Source organism: Vulpes lagopus, chromosome 8, assembly GCF_018345385.1.
Source record: "Vulpes lagopus strain Blue_001 chromosome 8, ASM1834538v1, whole genome shotgun sequence".
Classification (NCBI taxonomy): Eukaryota; Metazoa; Chordata; class Mammalia; order Carnivora; family Canidae; genus Vulpes; species Vulpes lagopus.
This window is the reverse complement of record NC_054831.1, coordinates 55,957,655-55,975,429: the sequence shown is the minus strand read 5'-3', so window position 1 is coordinate 55,975,429 and position 17,775 is coordinate 55,957,655. Positions and strand designations below refer to the sequence as shown.

The 17,775-nt window shown below is 35.8% G+C and overlaps 1 protein-coding gene across 1 annotated transcript in view; it reads right to left on the bottom strand.

Moving 5' to 3' along the window:
- ODAD2 (outer dynein arm docking complex subunit 2) overlaps positions 1-17,775 on the bottom strand; it is a 187,238-nt gene that overhangs the window by 83,581 nt on the left and 85,882 nt on the right. The window contains exon 16 of the mRNA XM_041764881.1: positions 12,830-12,944. Coding sequence (XP_041620815.1) covers positions 12,830-12,944 — 115 coding nt within the window. The remainder of the gene's footprint in view (positions 1-12,829; positions 12,945-17,775) is intronic.

Below are 17,775 nucleotides of genomic sequence, written 5' to 3'. Positions count from 1 at the left end.
CCCCCCCTTTTTTTTTCTTTTTTCTCCTTTCTTTCTTTTTCTTTCTTTTTCTTCTCTTTTTCCCTTTTTTTTTTCCCCTTTTTTTTTTTCTTTCTCTTTTTTCTTTTTCTCTTTTCTTTCCTTCTCTCTCTTTTTCTCCTTTTCCCAATACAACTTGTTTTTGGCCACTCTGCACTGAGCAAAATGACTAGAAGGAAAACCTCACCTCAAAAAAAAGAATCAGAAACAGCCCACTCTCCCACAGAGTTACAAAATATGGATTACAATTCAATGTCAGAAAGCCAATTCAGAAGCACTATTTTACAGCTACTGGTGGCTCTAGAAAAAACCATAAAGGACTCAAGAGACTTCATGACTGCAGAATTTAGATCCAATCAGGCAGAAATTAAAAATCAATTAAATGAGATGCAATCCAAGCTAGAAGTCCTAACGACGAGGGTTAACGAGGTAGAAGAACGAGTGAGTGACATAGAAGACAAGTTGATGGCAAAGAGGGAAACTGAGGAAAAAAGAGACAAGCAATTAAAAGATCATGAGGATAGATTAAGGGAAATAAATGACAGTCTGAGGAAGAAAAACCTACGTTTAATTGGGGTTCCTGAGGGCGCCGAAAGGGACAGAGGGCCAGAATATGTATTTGAACAAATCCTAGCTGAAAACTTTCCTAATCTGGGAAGGGAAACAGGCATTCAGATCCAGGAAATAGAGAGATCCCCACCTAAAATCAACAAAAACCGTTCAACACCTCAACATTTAATAGTGAAGCTTGCAAATTCCAAAGATAAGGAGAAGATCCTTAAAGCAGCAAGAGAAAAAAAGTCCCTGACTTTTATGGGGAGGAATATTAGGGTAACAGCAGACCTCTCCACAGAGACCTGGCAGGCCAGAAAGGGCTAGCAGGATATATTCAGGGTCCTAAATGAAAAGAACATGCAACCAAGAATACTTTATCCAGCAAGGCTCTCATTCAAAATGGAAGGAGAGATAAAGAGCTTCCAAGACAGGCAGGAACTGAAAGAATATGTAACCTCCAAACCAGCTCTGCAAGAAATTTTAAGGGGGACTCTTAAAATTCCCCTTTAAGAAGAAGTTCAGTGGAACAATCCACAAAAACAAGGACTGATTAGATATGATGACACTAAACTCATATCTATCAATAGTAACTCTGAACGTGAACGGGCTTAATGACCCCATCAAAAGGCGCAGGGTTTCAGACTGGATAAAAAAGCAGGACCCATCTATTTGCTGTCTACAAGAGACTCATTTTAGACAGAAGGACACCTACAACCTGAAAATAAAAGGTTGGAGAACCATTTACCATTCAAATGGTCCTCAAAAGAAAGCAGGGGTTGCCATCCTTATATCAGATAAATTAAAATTTACCCCAAAGACTATAGTGAGAGATGAAGAGGGACACTATCTCATACTCAAAGGATCTATCCAACAAGAGGACTTAACAATCCTCAATATATATGCCCCGAATGTGGGAGCTGCCAAATATTTAAACCAATTAATAACCAAACTCAAGAAATACCTTGATAATGATACACTTATACTTGGTGACTTCAATCTAGCTCTTTCTACCCTGGATAGGTCTTCTAAGCACAACATCTCCAAAGAAACGAGAGCTTTAAATGATACACTGGACCAGATGGATTTCACAGATATCTACAGAACTTTACATCCAAACTCAACGGAATACACATTCTTCTCAAGTGCACATGGAACTTTCTCCAGAATAGACCACATACTGGGTCACAAATCGGGTCTGAACCGATACCAAAAGATCGGGATAGTCCCCTGTATATTCTCAGACCATAATGCCTTGAAATTAGAACTTAATCACAACAAGAAGTATGGAAGGACCACAAACACGTAGAGGTTAAGGACCATCCTGCTAAAAGATGAAAAGGTCAACCAGAAAATTAAGGAAGAATTAAAAAGATTCATGGAAACTAATGAGAATGAAGATACAACCGTTCAAAATCTTTGGGATGCAGCAAAAGCAGTCCTGAGGGGGAAATACATCGCAATACAAGCATCCATTCAAAAACTGGAAAGATCTCAAATTCAAAAGCTCACCTTACACATAAAGGAACTAGAGAAAAAGCAACAAATAGACCCCACCCCCAGCAGAAGAAGAGAGTTAATTAAAATTCGAGCAGAACTCAATGATATCGAGACCAAAAGAACTGTGGAACAGATCAACAGAACCAGGAGTTGGTTCTTTGAAAGAATTAATAAGATAGATAAACCATTAGCCAACCTTATTAAAAAGAAGAGAGAGAAGACTCAAATTAATAAAATCATGAATGAGAAAGGGGACATCACTACCAACACCAAGGAAATACAAACGATTTTAAAAACATATTATGAACAGCTGTACGCCAATAAATTAGGAAATCTAGAAGAAATGGACGCATTCCTGGAAAGCCACAAACTACCAAAACTGGAGCAGGAAGAAATAGAAAACCTGAACAGGCTAATAACCAGGGAGGAAATTGAAGCAGTCATCAAAAACCTCCCAAGACACAAGAGTCCAGGGCCAGATGGCTTCCCAGGGGAATTCTATCAAACGTTTAAAGAAGAAATCATACCTATTCTACTAAAGCTGTTTGGAAAGATAGAAAGAGATGGAGTACTTCCAAATTTGTTCTATGAGGCCAGCATCACCTTAATTCCGAAACCAGACAAAGACCCCACCAAAAAGGAGAATTACAGACCAATATCCCTGATGAACATGGATGCAAAAATTCTCAACAAGATACTAGCCAATAGGATCCAACAACACATTAAGAAAATTATTCACCATGACCAAGTAGGATTTATCCCTGGGTCACAAGGCTGGTTCAACACTCGTAAAACCATCAATGTGATTCATCATATCAGCAAGAGAAAAACCAAGAACCATATGATCCTCTCTTTAGATGCAGAGAAAGCATTTGACAAAATACAGCATCCATTCCTGATCAAAACCCTTCAGAGTGTTGGGATAGAGGGAACTTTCCTCGACATCTTAAAAGCCATTTACGAAAAGCCCACAGCAAATATCATTCTCAATGGGGAAGCACTGGGAGCCTTTCCCCTAAGATCAGGAACAAGACAGGGATGTCCACTCTCACCACTGCTGTTCAACATAGTTCTGGAAGTCCTCGCCTCAGCAATCAGACAACAAAAAGACATTAAAGGCATTCAAATTGGCAAAGAAGAAGTCAAACTCTCCCTCTTCGCCGATGACATGATACTCTACATAGAAAACCCAAAAGCCTCCACCCCAAGATTGCTAGAACTCATACAGCAATTTGGTAGCGTGGCAGGATACAAAATCAATGCCTAGAAATCAATGGCATTTCTATACACTAACAATGAGACTGAAGAAAAAGAAATTAAGGAGTCAATCCCATTTACAATTGCACCCAAAAGCATAAGATACCTAGGAATAAACCTAACCAAAGAGGTAAAAGATCTATACCCTAAAAACTATAGAACACTTCTGAAAGAAATTGAGGAAGACACAAAGAGATGGAAGAATATTCCATGCTCATGGATTGGCAGAATTAATATTGTGAAAATGTCAATGTTACCCAGGGCAATTTATAGGTTTAATGCAATCCCTATCAAAATACCATGGACTTTCTTCAGAGAGTTAGAACAAATTATTTTAAGATTTGTGTGGAATCAGAAAAGACCCCGAATAGCCAGGGGAATTTTAAAAAAGAAAACCATAGCTGGGGGCATCACAATGCCAGATTTCACGTTGTACTACAAAGCTGTGGTCATCAAAACAGTGTGGTACTGGCACAAAAACAGACACATAGATCAATGGAACAGAATAGAGAACCCAGAAGTGGACCCTGAAATGTACGGTCATCTAATATTTGATAAAGGAGGAAAGACTATCCATTGGAAGAAAGACAGTCTCTTCAATAAATGGTGCTGGGAAAATTGGACATCCACATGCAGAAGAATGAAACTGGACCACTCTCTTTCACCATACACAAAGATAAACTCAAAATGGATGAGAGATCTAAATGTGAGACAAGATTCCATCAAAATCCTAGAGGAGAACACAGGCAACACCCTTTTTGAACTCAGCCACAGTAACTTCTTGCAAGATACATCCACAAAGGCAAAAGAAACAAAAGCAAAAATGAACTATTGGGACTTCATCAAGATAAGAAGCTTTTGCACAGCAAAGGATACAGTCAACAAAACTAAAAGACAACCTACAGAATGGGAGAAGATATTTGCAAATGACATATCAGATAAAGGGCTAGTTTCCAAAATCTATAAAGAACTTATTAAACTCAACACCAAAGAAACAAACAATCCAATCATGAAATGGGCAAAAGACATGAAGAGAAATCTCACAGAGGAAGACATGGACATGGCCAACATGCACATGAGAAAATGCTCTGCATCACTTGCCATCAGGGAAATACAAATCAAAACCACAATGAGATACCACCTCACACCAGTGAGAATGGGGAAAATTAACAAGGCAGGAAACCACAAATGTTGGAGAGGATGCGGAGAAAAGGGAACCCTCTTACACTGTTGGTGGGACTGTGAACTGGTGCAGCCACTCTGGAAAACTGTGTGGAGGTTCCTCAAAGAGTTAAAAATAGACCTGCCCTACGACCCAGCAATTGCACTGTTGGGGATTTACCCCAAAGATTCAGATGCAATGAAACGTCGGGACACCTGCACCCCGATGTTTCTATCAGCAATGGCCACAATAGCTAAACTGTGGAAGGAGCCTCGGTGTCCATCGAAAGATGAATGGATAAAGAAGATGTGGTTTATGTATACAATGGAATATTACTCAGCAATTAGAAACGACAAATACCCACCATTTGCTTCAACGTGGATGGAACTGGAGGGTATTATGCTGAGTGAAGTAAGTCAATCGGAGAAGGACAAACAGTGTATGTTCTCATTCATTTGGGGAATATGAATAATAGTGAAAGGGAATATAAAGGAAGGGAAAAGAAATGTTGGGAAATATCAGGAAGGGAGACAGAACATAAAGACTCCTAACTCGGGGAAATGAACTAGGGGTAGTGGAAGGGGAGGAGGGCGGGTGTTGGAGGGGAATGGGTGACGGGCACTGAGGTGGACACTTGACGGGATGAGCACTGGGTGTTTTTCTGTATGTTGGTAAATTGAACACCAATAAAAGTTAATTAAAAAAAAATGTAATGTGTACCTACAGAGGGTTTGGCAAACAGTGCTAAATAATGTTGCTGAATTAATGAAGTTATCTGATTTGCCCAGAGATTAAATGAAATCACTGCTGACTTCTAATATACTATTAATTATATTAATATAATATGATTTTAACTTCTATTTTATTGTATTCGTGTATTGTCACAAAACTCTTTAAGGCAAAATGAAAATTTAAATGTAAGTGTTTAAGAAGTATAAATCCAGTCCATTTACTAATTATTAATACTACAACATGTTCCTCTCAGGCATCGTTATATATTTGAGAACTATCTTTCACACTTACTTAAAGCCAATGGAAGTGATGGAAGATGCTGTATCTCCTTAGGTATAATACGTGGATGAAATAGGAATAAAAAATTATTCATCCCTCAAGTTACTATGTCCTAGGTTGAAAATGGAATCAAAACCAAAACCAAATCTTTTCTATTCCTGATTTGTGATTAATTCTTGGTAAAAGAATTGAAAAAACAAAGAGCCCAACAATTCATGGATTTGAATTATTAATTAGGTTTAGTGTGAAAAAGGATTACTCAATAAACTATAAAAACATTGTTGAAAGCTTACTAAAATAAATACAGCAAGACCCAAATGTCTTTGTGTGGTTTATACTGTAATTACTTCAGAGTATAAATGGTTCAAAATTTGAAAATTCAATTATATGCATTTCATTTTCAATTAATTTTGTGAATTTTGAAAAGCATGTGGTTTTTTTCTTTTTAAATTTTAGTTTTTTAGTCTCTCATTGAGGATGGCAAATACTGTTGGAAACAAAACACTGAAGGTAAAATTTTAAAGTTTCCCAAACTGAACAAGTGTCAAAGAGAGTTAAATAATGACAATTCTAAATGATTTTTTAAAGCTTCTTTTTTTTTAAACATACTCTGTCATTTACAGCAGTTTTTGGTTGATAGCAAAATTGAGCAGAAGGTACTGAGGTTTCCCATAATGTCTGATCCCACACATGCACAGCCCCCCCCATTATCAACACAGTGGTACCCCATTGTATGACAAATCGAAGATTTGAAATATTTGAAATATTCTCTCAAAGTGGCACATTAAATGATATTTTTTTAAGCTTGTAGCATTTACATTTTTGAGGTTCTCAAAGCTTAAAAGAGCCCTAAGACTTTAAGAAATCCCATATTTTCTGGAGCAATAGGGCTTTTCTTCACAAAGGAACTGTCCAGAAAAAGCTTCAAAATGAAAAGAAAACTGTAGAAACTTGTTTGTTGATGTGGGTGGCAGCTGTTTTGTGGTAGAACCATAGCACAGGATATGGAGTTAGAACTGGGTCATATCATAGGCTCAGTTACCATTCTAGTTATGTGATCTTGAGCAAGTGTTTAAATAATCTGACAACTTAGTTTCCTCAGAAGCAAAAATAATTGTGCAGTTAATTGAGATGCTATATGCAAAAAGCTATAGGTTACATACGTAAAATTAATTATGGTGAAAACAGTAAAATGACAATCTAGTGTGAAAAGAGATAAGTACCATGGAATCTGCTTTACAACACAAATCTGGATGAAGAGTTGAGAGTCCTAGAGGGACACATATCTGGGAATGACCGTGTTAACTAAAGAAGAAAATCTCTGGCCAAATTAAAATGTGGGACCACACTTCCTCTTTTTTTGGTTATCACCTGCTTATTTTTTTATCATTTTAAGTTTTTATTTAAATTCCAGTTTGTTAACACAGTGTAATATTAGTTTCAAAACACAGTGATATTAGGTACTTCCATACAACACCAAGTATTCATCATAGCAAGTGTATTCCTTAATCCCCATCGTATCATTTTATTTATTTTTTTCATCATGGTAAGTATATTCTTTAATCCTCATCCTCTATTTCCTCTATCCTCTCCATCCATCTCCCTTCTGGTAACTATCAGTTTGTATTCTATAGTTAAGAATCTGTTTCTTAGTCTGTCTCAGTCTCTCTTTTCTCCTTTATTTAAGCTCATTTATTGCTTAAATTCCACATATGAGTAAAATCATATGGTATTTGCCTTTCTCTGACTTATTTCACTTAGCATGATACTCTCTAGCTCCATACATGTTATTACAAATGGCAAGGTTTTATTCATGGCTGAGTAATAGTCCAGTGTATATATGTGTGTGTGTGTGTGTGTGTGTGTACCACATCTTCTTTATCCACTCATCAATGGATACTTGGGCTATTTCTAATAGTTTAGCTATTGTAAATAATTCTGCTATAAACATAGGGGTGCATGTATCCCTTTGAATTAGTGTTTTTGTATTTTTTGGATAAATACCAGTATTGTAATTACTGGATTATAAAGGAGTTGTATTTTTAATTTTTTGAGGAAAAATATTTTCCAGTTTTACACAATGGCTGCAGTTTGCATTCCCACCAACAGTGTAAGTGGGTTCCTTTTTCTTCACATCCTGACCAATACCTGTTGTTTCTTGTGCTTTTAATGTTAGCCATCCAACAGGTATGAGGTTATATCTTATTGTAGTTTTGGTTTGCATTTCCCTGATGATGAGTAATATGGAGCATCTTTCCATATGTCTATTGGTCATCTGTGTCTTGGAAAAATGTCCATGTCTTCTGTCCATTCTTAAACTGGATTACTGTTTTGGGGGGGTATTGAGTTGTATCAATTTTTTATACATTTTGGATACCAAACCTTTATAAGATATATAATTTGCAAATATCTGCTCCCATTTAATAGATTGCCTTTTATTTTTGTTGATTTTTCCTTTGCTGTGCAGAAAATTTTTATTTTGATATAGTCCCAAAAGTTAATTTTTGTTTTTATTTCCCTTGCCTTAGGAGACATATCTAGAAAAATGTTGCTACAGCTGATGTCAGAGAGATTACTATGATTTTCTATCTCACATTTAGGTCTTTCATCCATTTTGAATTTGTTTTTGTATATGGTGTAAGAAAGTGGTCCAGTTTCATTCTTTTACATGTTTTTAGAATAGCTCAAATTAAAATTTTTGTTTCACTAACTTCATTCTCCTTTAACACTGGAAATTTAAATGCATAAATAAATTATGAAATGGCCATAAAACAAAATACTATACAGCTAAGGAAACTAGACAGGGTATGGAAAGATATAGATAGAATATGAGAGGTATTCACAATTCATTGTTAAGGGAAAAACTCCAATCTAACTCTTAATCATGGTTATCCCCAAGTACTGAGATTACAGGTAATTTTTTTCCTTTGCTTTTATTTTTAATTAAAAAAACATTTTTTATTTGTAGGAGAAAACTCATAAAACTCCTTGTTTTTATTTACTTTCTAAATTTTACATAGTGAGGATGTAACCTATGTTATGTAAAACTTCAGGTTTACAGCTCTTTGCAGGGGTGCCTTAAAAGACAACCCACCATTATTTGCATATCTTAGACTTGGGTTTTCCAAAACAACAGCCACTAGCTGCATATGGTTACTTAAATTTAATTTAAATAATTTAATTAACATAAAACTTAATATAATTAAAAATTCAATTCCTCATTCATACTAGTCATATTTCAAGGGCTTGATAGCCACAGGGGGCTTAATGGTTACCATATTTGAAGAGTACATTTCCATCATCACAGAAATTTCCATTAGATTGAGCTATCTTAAACCATAGATTGGGATCTGTATACACAATAAGATATGATTTTTCAATATTATGAATGTGCTTTCTTCTTTTTGCATTTCTGAGCACATGACCTCTTTCATACTCTATCCCTGAGGTATCCTTCTACCTTGGGAAGATAAGTTTTGCTCTATAAAGATGAAGGGGAGAGAGACCATATAATACTCATTTACCTTCTCATCATAGAAAATAGGATTTTTCAAAAAAACAAGAGCCTTGCAAATCCACCATCTTTGCCTGAAATCATGGTCTTCTCATGTTTTGTAAAGTTACCATTTCTTAGTTGTCAAAGTTAAAATACAAAAACAAAAACTCAAACTCTCTCTTGATCACCTTCGCACAGCCAATATCCAATCACACACCAATATCTGATTCTACTTTGCAATTCTTTCTTTTTTTTCTTTCTTTCTTTCTTTTTTTTTTTAGAGAAAGAGAGTAGGGGAGAGGTAGAAGGAGATAGAGAGAGAGAGAATCTTAAGCAGGCTCCATGCCCAGCATGGTTGATCTCACAACTCTGAGATCATAACTTGAGCTGGAATCAAAAGATGCTCAACCACTTGAACCACCCAAGTGCCCCTGCAATTATTTCTGTACTGACTCTTCTCTTTGCCCACACTGCCACTGTGTCAGGTCAGATTCTAATTATTTTCACCCGAACCACTGCACAAGCCTAATTAATCACCTACTCATATTTTCTAATTAACCAATCTGCTCACATCACATCCTTATTTAAAATTCTTCAAATGTTTGTGTTGCCTAAATGATAGTGCATACAGAGGGGTGTAGTTCTTGGTAAGAGTAGTGAACAAGCAGGGATGCCTGGGTGGCTTAGTGGTTGAGCATCTGCCTTCTGATCGGGAGGGGTGGGGGAGTGATCCCGGGGTTCTGGGATTGAGTCCCACATTGGGGTCCCTGCATGGAGCCTGCTTCTCCCTCTGCCTATGTCTCTTCCTTCTCTCTGTGTCTCTCATTAATAAATAAATGAATTTTTTTAAAGAGTAGTGAATAAGCAGAGATCATGCATCTGCTCTTTCCTCAGGAGTGATAAGATGGGAGCTGAGGTTTTCTTGAGAAAAATTCAAAGACACTGAAGTGGTAGGAATAGATAATGCGCAGGGAAGATTCAATAGAAATGGAAAAGTAGGAGCTCTTTATGGAGGCTTGGATCCAATGTAGGACTTGGGGCCAGGGGCTAAAAGACAAGCATGATGGGTTGTGTTTAGTTTGAGTGTGGTTCAGTTTAGGTTGCTAGAATAGTCAGATATTCAGGACAGAAATCCTGGGCAGGAATGATGAAAATGAAGATATTGGTGTGTCTCTTACAGAATGTCTTATTACAGATAATAAGATAAATAGGCAAATTTGTAATTAAAATCCATGAGAATAAAGGACATAATTTACACATAACAGCACTATGTAGAACTGTTAATCTATATACAAAATGGTATCTCATCATAAAACAAAATTAAATTCTGTATTTAAGTTTATATTTGTGGTGATGATTGGGAATGAACCAGTATCCATAGCATCCTTCTCTGGGAAAAGTAAAGACTTTTAATATGTGTTTACCTGTTACTTTACACTACCTAATACATTTTTTGAATCATCTAGTAATTTAGATTCAGATTGCTACTGTGATAATATTATCTGCCTTTATTTTATTTTATGTCATTAATTTTAAATTCTTTCTTAGAAATTTTCTAAAATTTGAGAGACATATTATCAACAAAAATTTATATTTACCTATAAATTCCAGTGAGTTATTTGCTTATTATTGTTTCTATAACAAATGCTATTCTCTTTTGAAAGAATGTTTTGTTTTGCTGGAAAATAGTCCTAAGTTGTTGGGGTTTTGTTCCAGAAAAGGTTTATGGGGAATAAGCTTCCTGAGTCTTGACATTTCTGAAAGAAAAATGTCTTTATTCTGTCCTTACTCTATACTCACTTGAATGCTAGTTTTTATAGGATATAGAATTCCAGGATAAAAATACTTTCCTCTAAAGACAGTGAAGGATTTGTTCCATTTTCTTTTACAATTTATTGTGAATGATGTTAAGTCTAATACTGGTGTGATCCTTGTTCTTATGTAATTTTTTCCCTTCCTCTAATTTTCTGGAAATGTCCAATCTGAATTTATGTCAAGGTATAGATAACTGTCTTTGTTCTTCCTGCTTGGCACTAAGTGGATCTTTTCAATCTGAAGACTAGAATCTTTAACTCTTCACTTTACAGAATCTTCCCTCCATTTTTAAAATGATGATTTTTCTTTATTTCAATTGCTCTCTTTCCTTTTGTGTATTTTCTTGTGCTATATTTTCAAACTTTCCCCCATCACCAGCCTACTTTCTTTTTACTTTTACTTTGCATTCTTATTTATTAGACTTTATCTTTCAGATAATTACTCAATCATATCTAGTATTTGTCTCTTCTATTAAATTTATTGTTTTGCCAAAACTATATATTTTTAAGATTTGTTTATGTATTTATTAGAGGGAGGAAAGGGCAGAGGGAGATGGAAAGGGAGGGAATCCTCAAGCAGATTCCCACTGAGCTTGGAACCTGACATGAGGCTTGACCCGAGGAGTCTGAGATCATGACCTGAGCTGAAATCAAGAGCCAGATTGATTTTAACCAACTAAGCCACCCAGATGCCACACCAAATCTATATTTAATCTCCAAAAAGCCTTTGTTAATCTATGAACATATCTTTTTTTAATATAACAGCCTTTTTGGGTATAGTATTCCCCTTGGGTCATTCTGAGGATATAAGTTTTTAAAATTTCATATTATATTCCTTATGTTATCTGTTTCCTCTGAAGTTAATTCTGCTTCTTAATACTGGCTTATCGATATCAAGGATATGTAGTGATATTTCCTTAGTGGACTCTTTCTTGATCCCTAAATGATCTCTAAATACTATCATTTAAGTTTTACATTTAAAAAATTTTTTGTGGACCTTAAAGAATAGGAATTATGTTATATATCTACTTCTGAAACTTGGTATTTTTGCTCAATATATTTATAAGGTGTATTGATATTGATGAATACATTACTGAAATACATTTGTTTCTCACTACTGCATTGTATGATCATAGTATCATCCTGTTGTTCATTTTCATGTAGGTTGACACTTGAGGTGTTTTTATCTTTATGTTTTATTACACTTATTTGCTCTTATAAAAAAATAGCTCATTGACCAGTCTGTAATAGATTTCTTCTATTATCAATACACATCACAATTCACTTTTTACAAAAGATTATTTCTAGTCACAAATATTTACAATGATGTTTAGAGTCATGTTAAATTTATTATAGGAGTAAAATCCTTTAGATTTTTTAAATCAAGCTGAAAAGAGATCTTTAAAGAAAATAATAAATTTACAAAAGAAGAGCTAAAAAACTTCCAGTTCAGCCTTTTTTTTTGTCATGTAAAAATTTTATTTATGGGTTTTATATCCAGTATTTATTGAAAGCTAAGAAAAGTGGGATTCATGAAATAATTTTACTTTATTTTAATTATTTTAATTGATGCTAATCCCTGGTTCTTTGTATTTTACTTTTTCAAAGTAACAAAGGATTTAACGATCTTTCACTGTCATATTTCAAGCTATATAAATAAGATAGAAGTAATTTTATGTTTCTTAAAGTAGTAGGTATATACAGACAATTTTCTTATCACCCAAGGGATAAGAACAGTCAACTTTTCTTCCTTTTGACTTACCTGACATACCTGTTTCAATTGCACCAGCCAGGTAGAACATGGTAAGCACTGCCACCTGAGCCTAGTTTCATTTGGCATTTAAAAACTAACCAGGAAAAGACATTGCTCAAAAATTATTTTGGCACAAACATTCAGTACTCTTTTCTGCTAGATAAATCAGACCAAAAATAAGTCGAAAGCAACTAGTGACCTGTGATGACAGTATTCAATATAATATTAGAGATTCAAGAAGGGATTGATTTGTAGTCTGTTCTTACCTTAGCGTTTTGGATGCAGGGACAGAGGGCCCAAGCTGCGCTGGCCTTCACGTCTGGATGAGGATTTTTCAGCAGGGACCACAGCAAACGAACTCCATCTAATCGATCAATTATCCTAATGTGATACCAAAAACAGAAGTATAAACTGTAATTAGTATTTAGGAATGAAACTTAAGTGGCCTATCTATCCACACAACTCTAATTTTTTTTCTCCTTGTGACATTTGGCTTAGATTTTTTTTTTTTCAAAACTAACAACAGCCGGGGAGTCTGGGTGGCTCAGTGGGTTAAGCAGCCAACTCTTGGTTTCAGCTTGGTTTTAATCTCAGGGTCCTGAGTTCAGGCCCCATTTTGGGCTCCACCCTGGATGTGGAGCCTACTTAAAAAAAAAACTTTAACAGCAGGAATAGAATGTGCTACTGAACTGTAAGCTCTCTGATTTCAGTTTTAAATTCATGACACAGAAAGCAAGTTCTGGGATAATTATGATTCACGCAAATGTAAAATCAAGCCATGTAATTTTTTAATGAGTTGTACACAGACTGTTACCTAAATGTCAAAATACTAGTTTCTTTTATATAGTAACATCTATATACTTTCCAAAACAAATATTTATGCCTGAAAACTGTGAAGTTACCTTTTTTATTTGGTCTACACTTAATTGACTTACCTTACTATATGACATATTTTAAACTCTGCCAGTCCTAATCTAGCATTAGGAATTAAAATCATTACACCACAGTGCACCCTTTGTTAGGCATGGATAACACGTAACTTGTTTTCCATGTGCTCCCTTCTCAGCAAGACTAACATTGCAGACTGTGTTATAATTACTTAAACACACTGTAATCAAAATATCTTCATGACTAGCTGAAAAATGAATTATCATCAGAGTCATCTCTACACCATCTGTCTTCTGTTTATATATCAATCAGTCCAGGGAGCATAACCTTGCATTAAGGTCCACTGAGTACACTTGCAGTTGAGAAGATGGCCAAACAAAACTTAATATCCTTTACAAACATGGCTTTGTTCAGAAAGATATGTTAAACTCAAAACAGATGAAAAAAGATAAAGAACATCAAAACTCCTTTGATTTTTAATCTTGAGTTAAACACATGTAGTATTTAGCCACAGACAGAATAAATACTACTAGTTTAGAAGACCATTCAAATTATCTCTTGAAAACTGACATAAAGACAACTACATATCATATTGGAGATGAGTTGGCCAGGAAAAAAAATTATTTCAACTGGTCCAAATATGATACCAGGTTTGCATAACCTTATAAAATAGCTGGTAATGCAAACAGCCTGTAGTAGATACAAATTGTCTCTTTAGAAAATGACTTTTAATAAGAAAGAAGCACACTGAGAAAGTATTTTAGCACAAAGTTTAACTAAATAGCTTTCCAAACTGTAAAGCTCTCTGTTGATATCATGCTGAGAGAAAAAGTTTTATTTCTCAACTGACGGAAAATGTAAAGAAAGATACCAAGCACTTCATAATGAATGATTTACTTTACAAAATTAAACAATCTTATTGCCTTACATATGCCACTGAAAGCATAATTGATACTAATCCCTCAGTCTATTTTTTTCACATGCAATTAATTTCTCAGTGAACAATAGGTCTGTCCTACCCTCTTGCAAATGTAGCAGTAAAATTTGCATTGGTAATAGTTAACTGGACAGTGCTGGACATAACTTGACATTAGAGCAGAAATCATTTGCATGGCACATGTTTTCAGGTTTCTTTTAAAGGGATAATTCGGTGTGTTCTGGACTCCCACCCCTCTGACAAAATTTCACAATTAGCTATAAAAATTCAGTATTAATTATAAAACTACATCTATTGTCCCCAATCATCACCCCAAACCTTAGGCAATTAATTCATTCGCTGCTTAGTTGTAACAGATGAGGATTGTGGTTTCATCACTGGTGCCTTAGAAGACTCAGCACAGCACAGAGTAATAACCTTAGATGAGGGGAAACGTGATTGACACACATTTGTAAGCACAGGAACTAACAAAGTCAGGCGGTAGCAGACTATAGGATTTAACTGGCCTTCCCAACTCCCTCATTCTCTGTATCAAGTTATTTACTGCTGATTTTTACTTCACAATAAGTCAAGTATCAGGGCGCCCGGATGGCTCAATTGGATGAGTGTCTGGCTCTTGATTTTGGCTCAGGTCAAGATCTCAGGGTGATAAGATTGAGCCCAGGTCAGACCCACACTCAGCACAGTGTCTGTGAGTCTGCCTGAGATTTCCTCCCCCTTTGTTCCTCCCCCTGCCCCCCTGCACATGCTCCATCTCAAATAAATAAAATCTTAAAAAAAAAAAAAAAAGCCAAGTATCTGCCCTTACTTCTCCCTTCCACCTGCCAGGTTTAGTCAGTCTGTTCATCACACCACCTCGCACATTTAATCAATGCCTGCAATTCCCGGAGAAACTTTCCAGTGGCTTCCCATTACCCCTGTGGTATTAAAACCCTGATTCCTGAACTCAGTAGTTATCATTTTCAATAAGCTGATTTATTCTTCCCAATTTCCTATATTTGGGCATTTGCTTATAAAACTCTTGTGCCATCTACGAAACACTAAGTGCTAAGCATACAGAAATAACATATACAGTCAATTCTCGTTACTTGGGGGGTAGTTATGTTCTATAAAGTCATTGCAAACAGGGAATTAATCAACACTGAACCATTGCTCCTGGTTCTCCCAGGGAGAAATACAAAATTTTGTCCCTGAGAGCCTCTGTTCAGAACATTTTTGTCAAATGATCTATAACCATGTTCTATGTGTGTTTCTGTTTAAAGCACCTTGTTTAATATATATCGTTGATTCATCAACATTGAACCAGCCCATGGCCAGCAGCACTGCCGTTCATCCCGAGCAAAGCTTCCTAACACCTGTAGTTTCTGCATAAGGCATGTTATAATCTTCTTGCGCTTGGGAACATTAGACCAGATGGCTCTTTCCCTCTGCTTAGGGACCATGTTAAGCAGCAACATAACCAACTCAAAACACAAAAATGTGAAGCATGTGGCATGACACAGGTTGTAAAAAAGATGCTTGTTTACAGTAGAAGAGCTGAAACAAGAAGACAGAGCCTGGCCCTCTGTTCAGTATCTGCTGAACAGGTGCATGAGGTGACTTCAACTGTTCCTGCTCTGTGCATGTCTGTGAATGACAGCAAAAACGCTGTACTGCTTTGGAGGTTACAAATAAATTTTAGCAGGGATGTGAAGTCACAAACATGGAATCTACAAATAGAGAGGATTTTAACTGTCCTTCAGGAAAGTACAGTCTAGTGAGGGAGATAAACCGTTATAATCCATTATGATAAATACAGTAGATGGGTGCATGGGGTTCCATATGAACACAAAGAGGACACAATAGTTTACTGACTGGCTACAGAAAGTCTCTCAACAGTGAGCCTTTCCCTATACCAGATCCAAAACAAGATAGTCTTTGCTCCATGAATCTAAAATCTCTCCCAACACAAATACATTCATTTCTAACCTCATTCTTTCAAAGTACCTGTTCAAGTTCTAAATCTAACCATTGGAATAATCTTCCATTTGAAAGTCGAAGGCGCGTTTTCATAAAATTTCTTTGAACTTTATTGCTTTTTGCATATACAGCAATGGGTTTATAGGTAGCATTAATTTACACCCACAGGCCATTGCAAATGGGTTTATCTCCTTTTGTATAGTTTTTTAATCTGATTAGCGGCTTGTTCTGAATTCGTTTTCAGTAGTAAGTAAGCTCTTCTCATTTTGATTATCAATTGAATTTTACATTAATTCTTTGACATTATAAACACAAAACTGAATTGTGTTTTCAAAATCTTCAACTTTATCGTAGAAGTCAAACTGTGTGGCTGGCAAAATAATAGTTCTAGAAAGATGAATACATATTCATACTCTGACTATTAAACAAACCCAAACAAACTAAAAATGATGTAGCTGCCTGTTATGTTTCTTAGGGGTTTTTGTTGTTGTTGTTATGGTAACATTTGCCAAGATTGTTAAGAAGGTTGGCTGGCTTGCCTGCCCACTGAGGACACGTATATCAACAAAAGTGAAGTGTCTGTGCCCACAGAGTAGGCATAGCCAAGGTTGTAGAGTTTCTTTCTGGCAATGTCAACAGAACTATATTGAAACCATGATTTTACATGATTTCTAAAAATCTCACAATTTTCACTGAAAAGTACACTGGTAAATATTATTATCTCGTGATGGCTCACAATAAAGGTGGTTGACCTGAGAGAACATGTTATTCTTACACCTTGTTAGAGGATGCAACTGAAATCTATAGATTTTAAAATCAAGTTGGCAACTCAGTAAAAATGGAAACATGTAAAGGATGTCAGAATTAAGTGGTCAGGGACACCTGGGTGGCTCAGTGTTTGAGCATCTGCCTTTGGCTCAGATACTGATCCCAGAGTCCTGGGATCTAGTCCCACATTAGGTTCCTCGCAGGGAGCCTACTTCTCCCTCTGCCTGTGTCTCTGCCTCTCTCTATCTCTCATGAATAAATAAATAAAACCTTAAAAAAAAGAATTAAATGGTCATCTATTAAAAGCTACAATTAGAAAAGAATTTTACCTTTTTATAATGATTCTCAATGTTTTTATGTTTATCTCTCTAAATATTAGAGATTCTACGGGAGACCAAATTTGAAGAAAAAAAGTGAACATGACAACCTCTGGAAAGTTATGTCCCAGAATTTCTTGGCCCTGGTAGTATAGAATGATAACCTATCCTTTTATAGTTGTGTAAACAATATGATTAGAAAAGTCCCAGAAACATTTTCTCAGGGGAAAAAAAATCATTCTTACAGTAAATATTAAGAGAGTGCCCACTAGGTGCCAGGTAATTTCTGAGGCACTGGGGATATTTCCACCTTGAAAGCAAACTGAAATCCCTGCTCTCATGG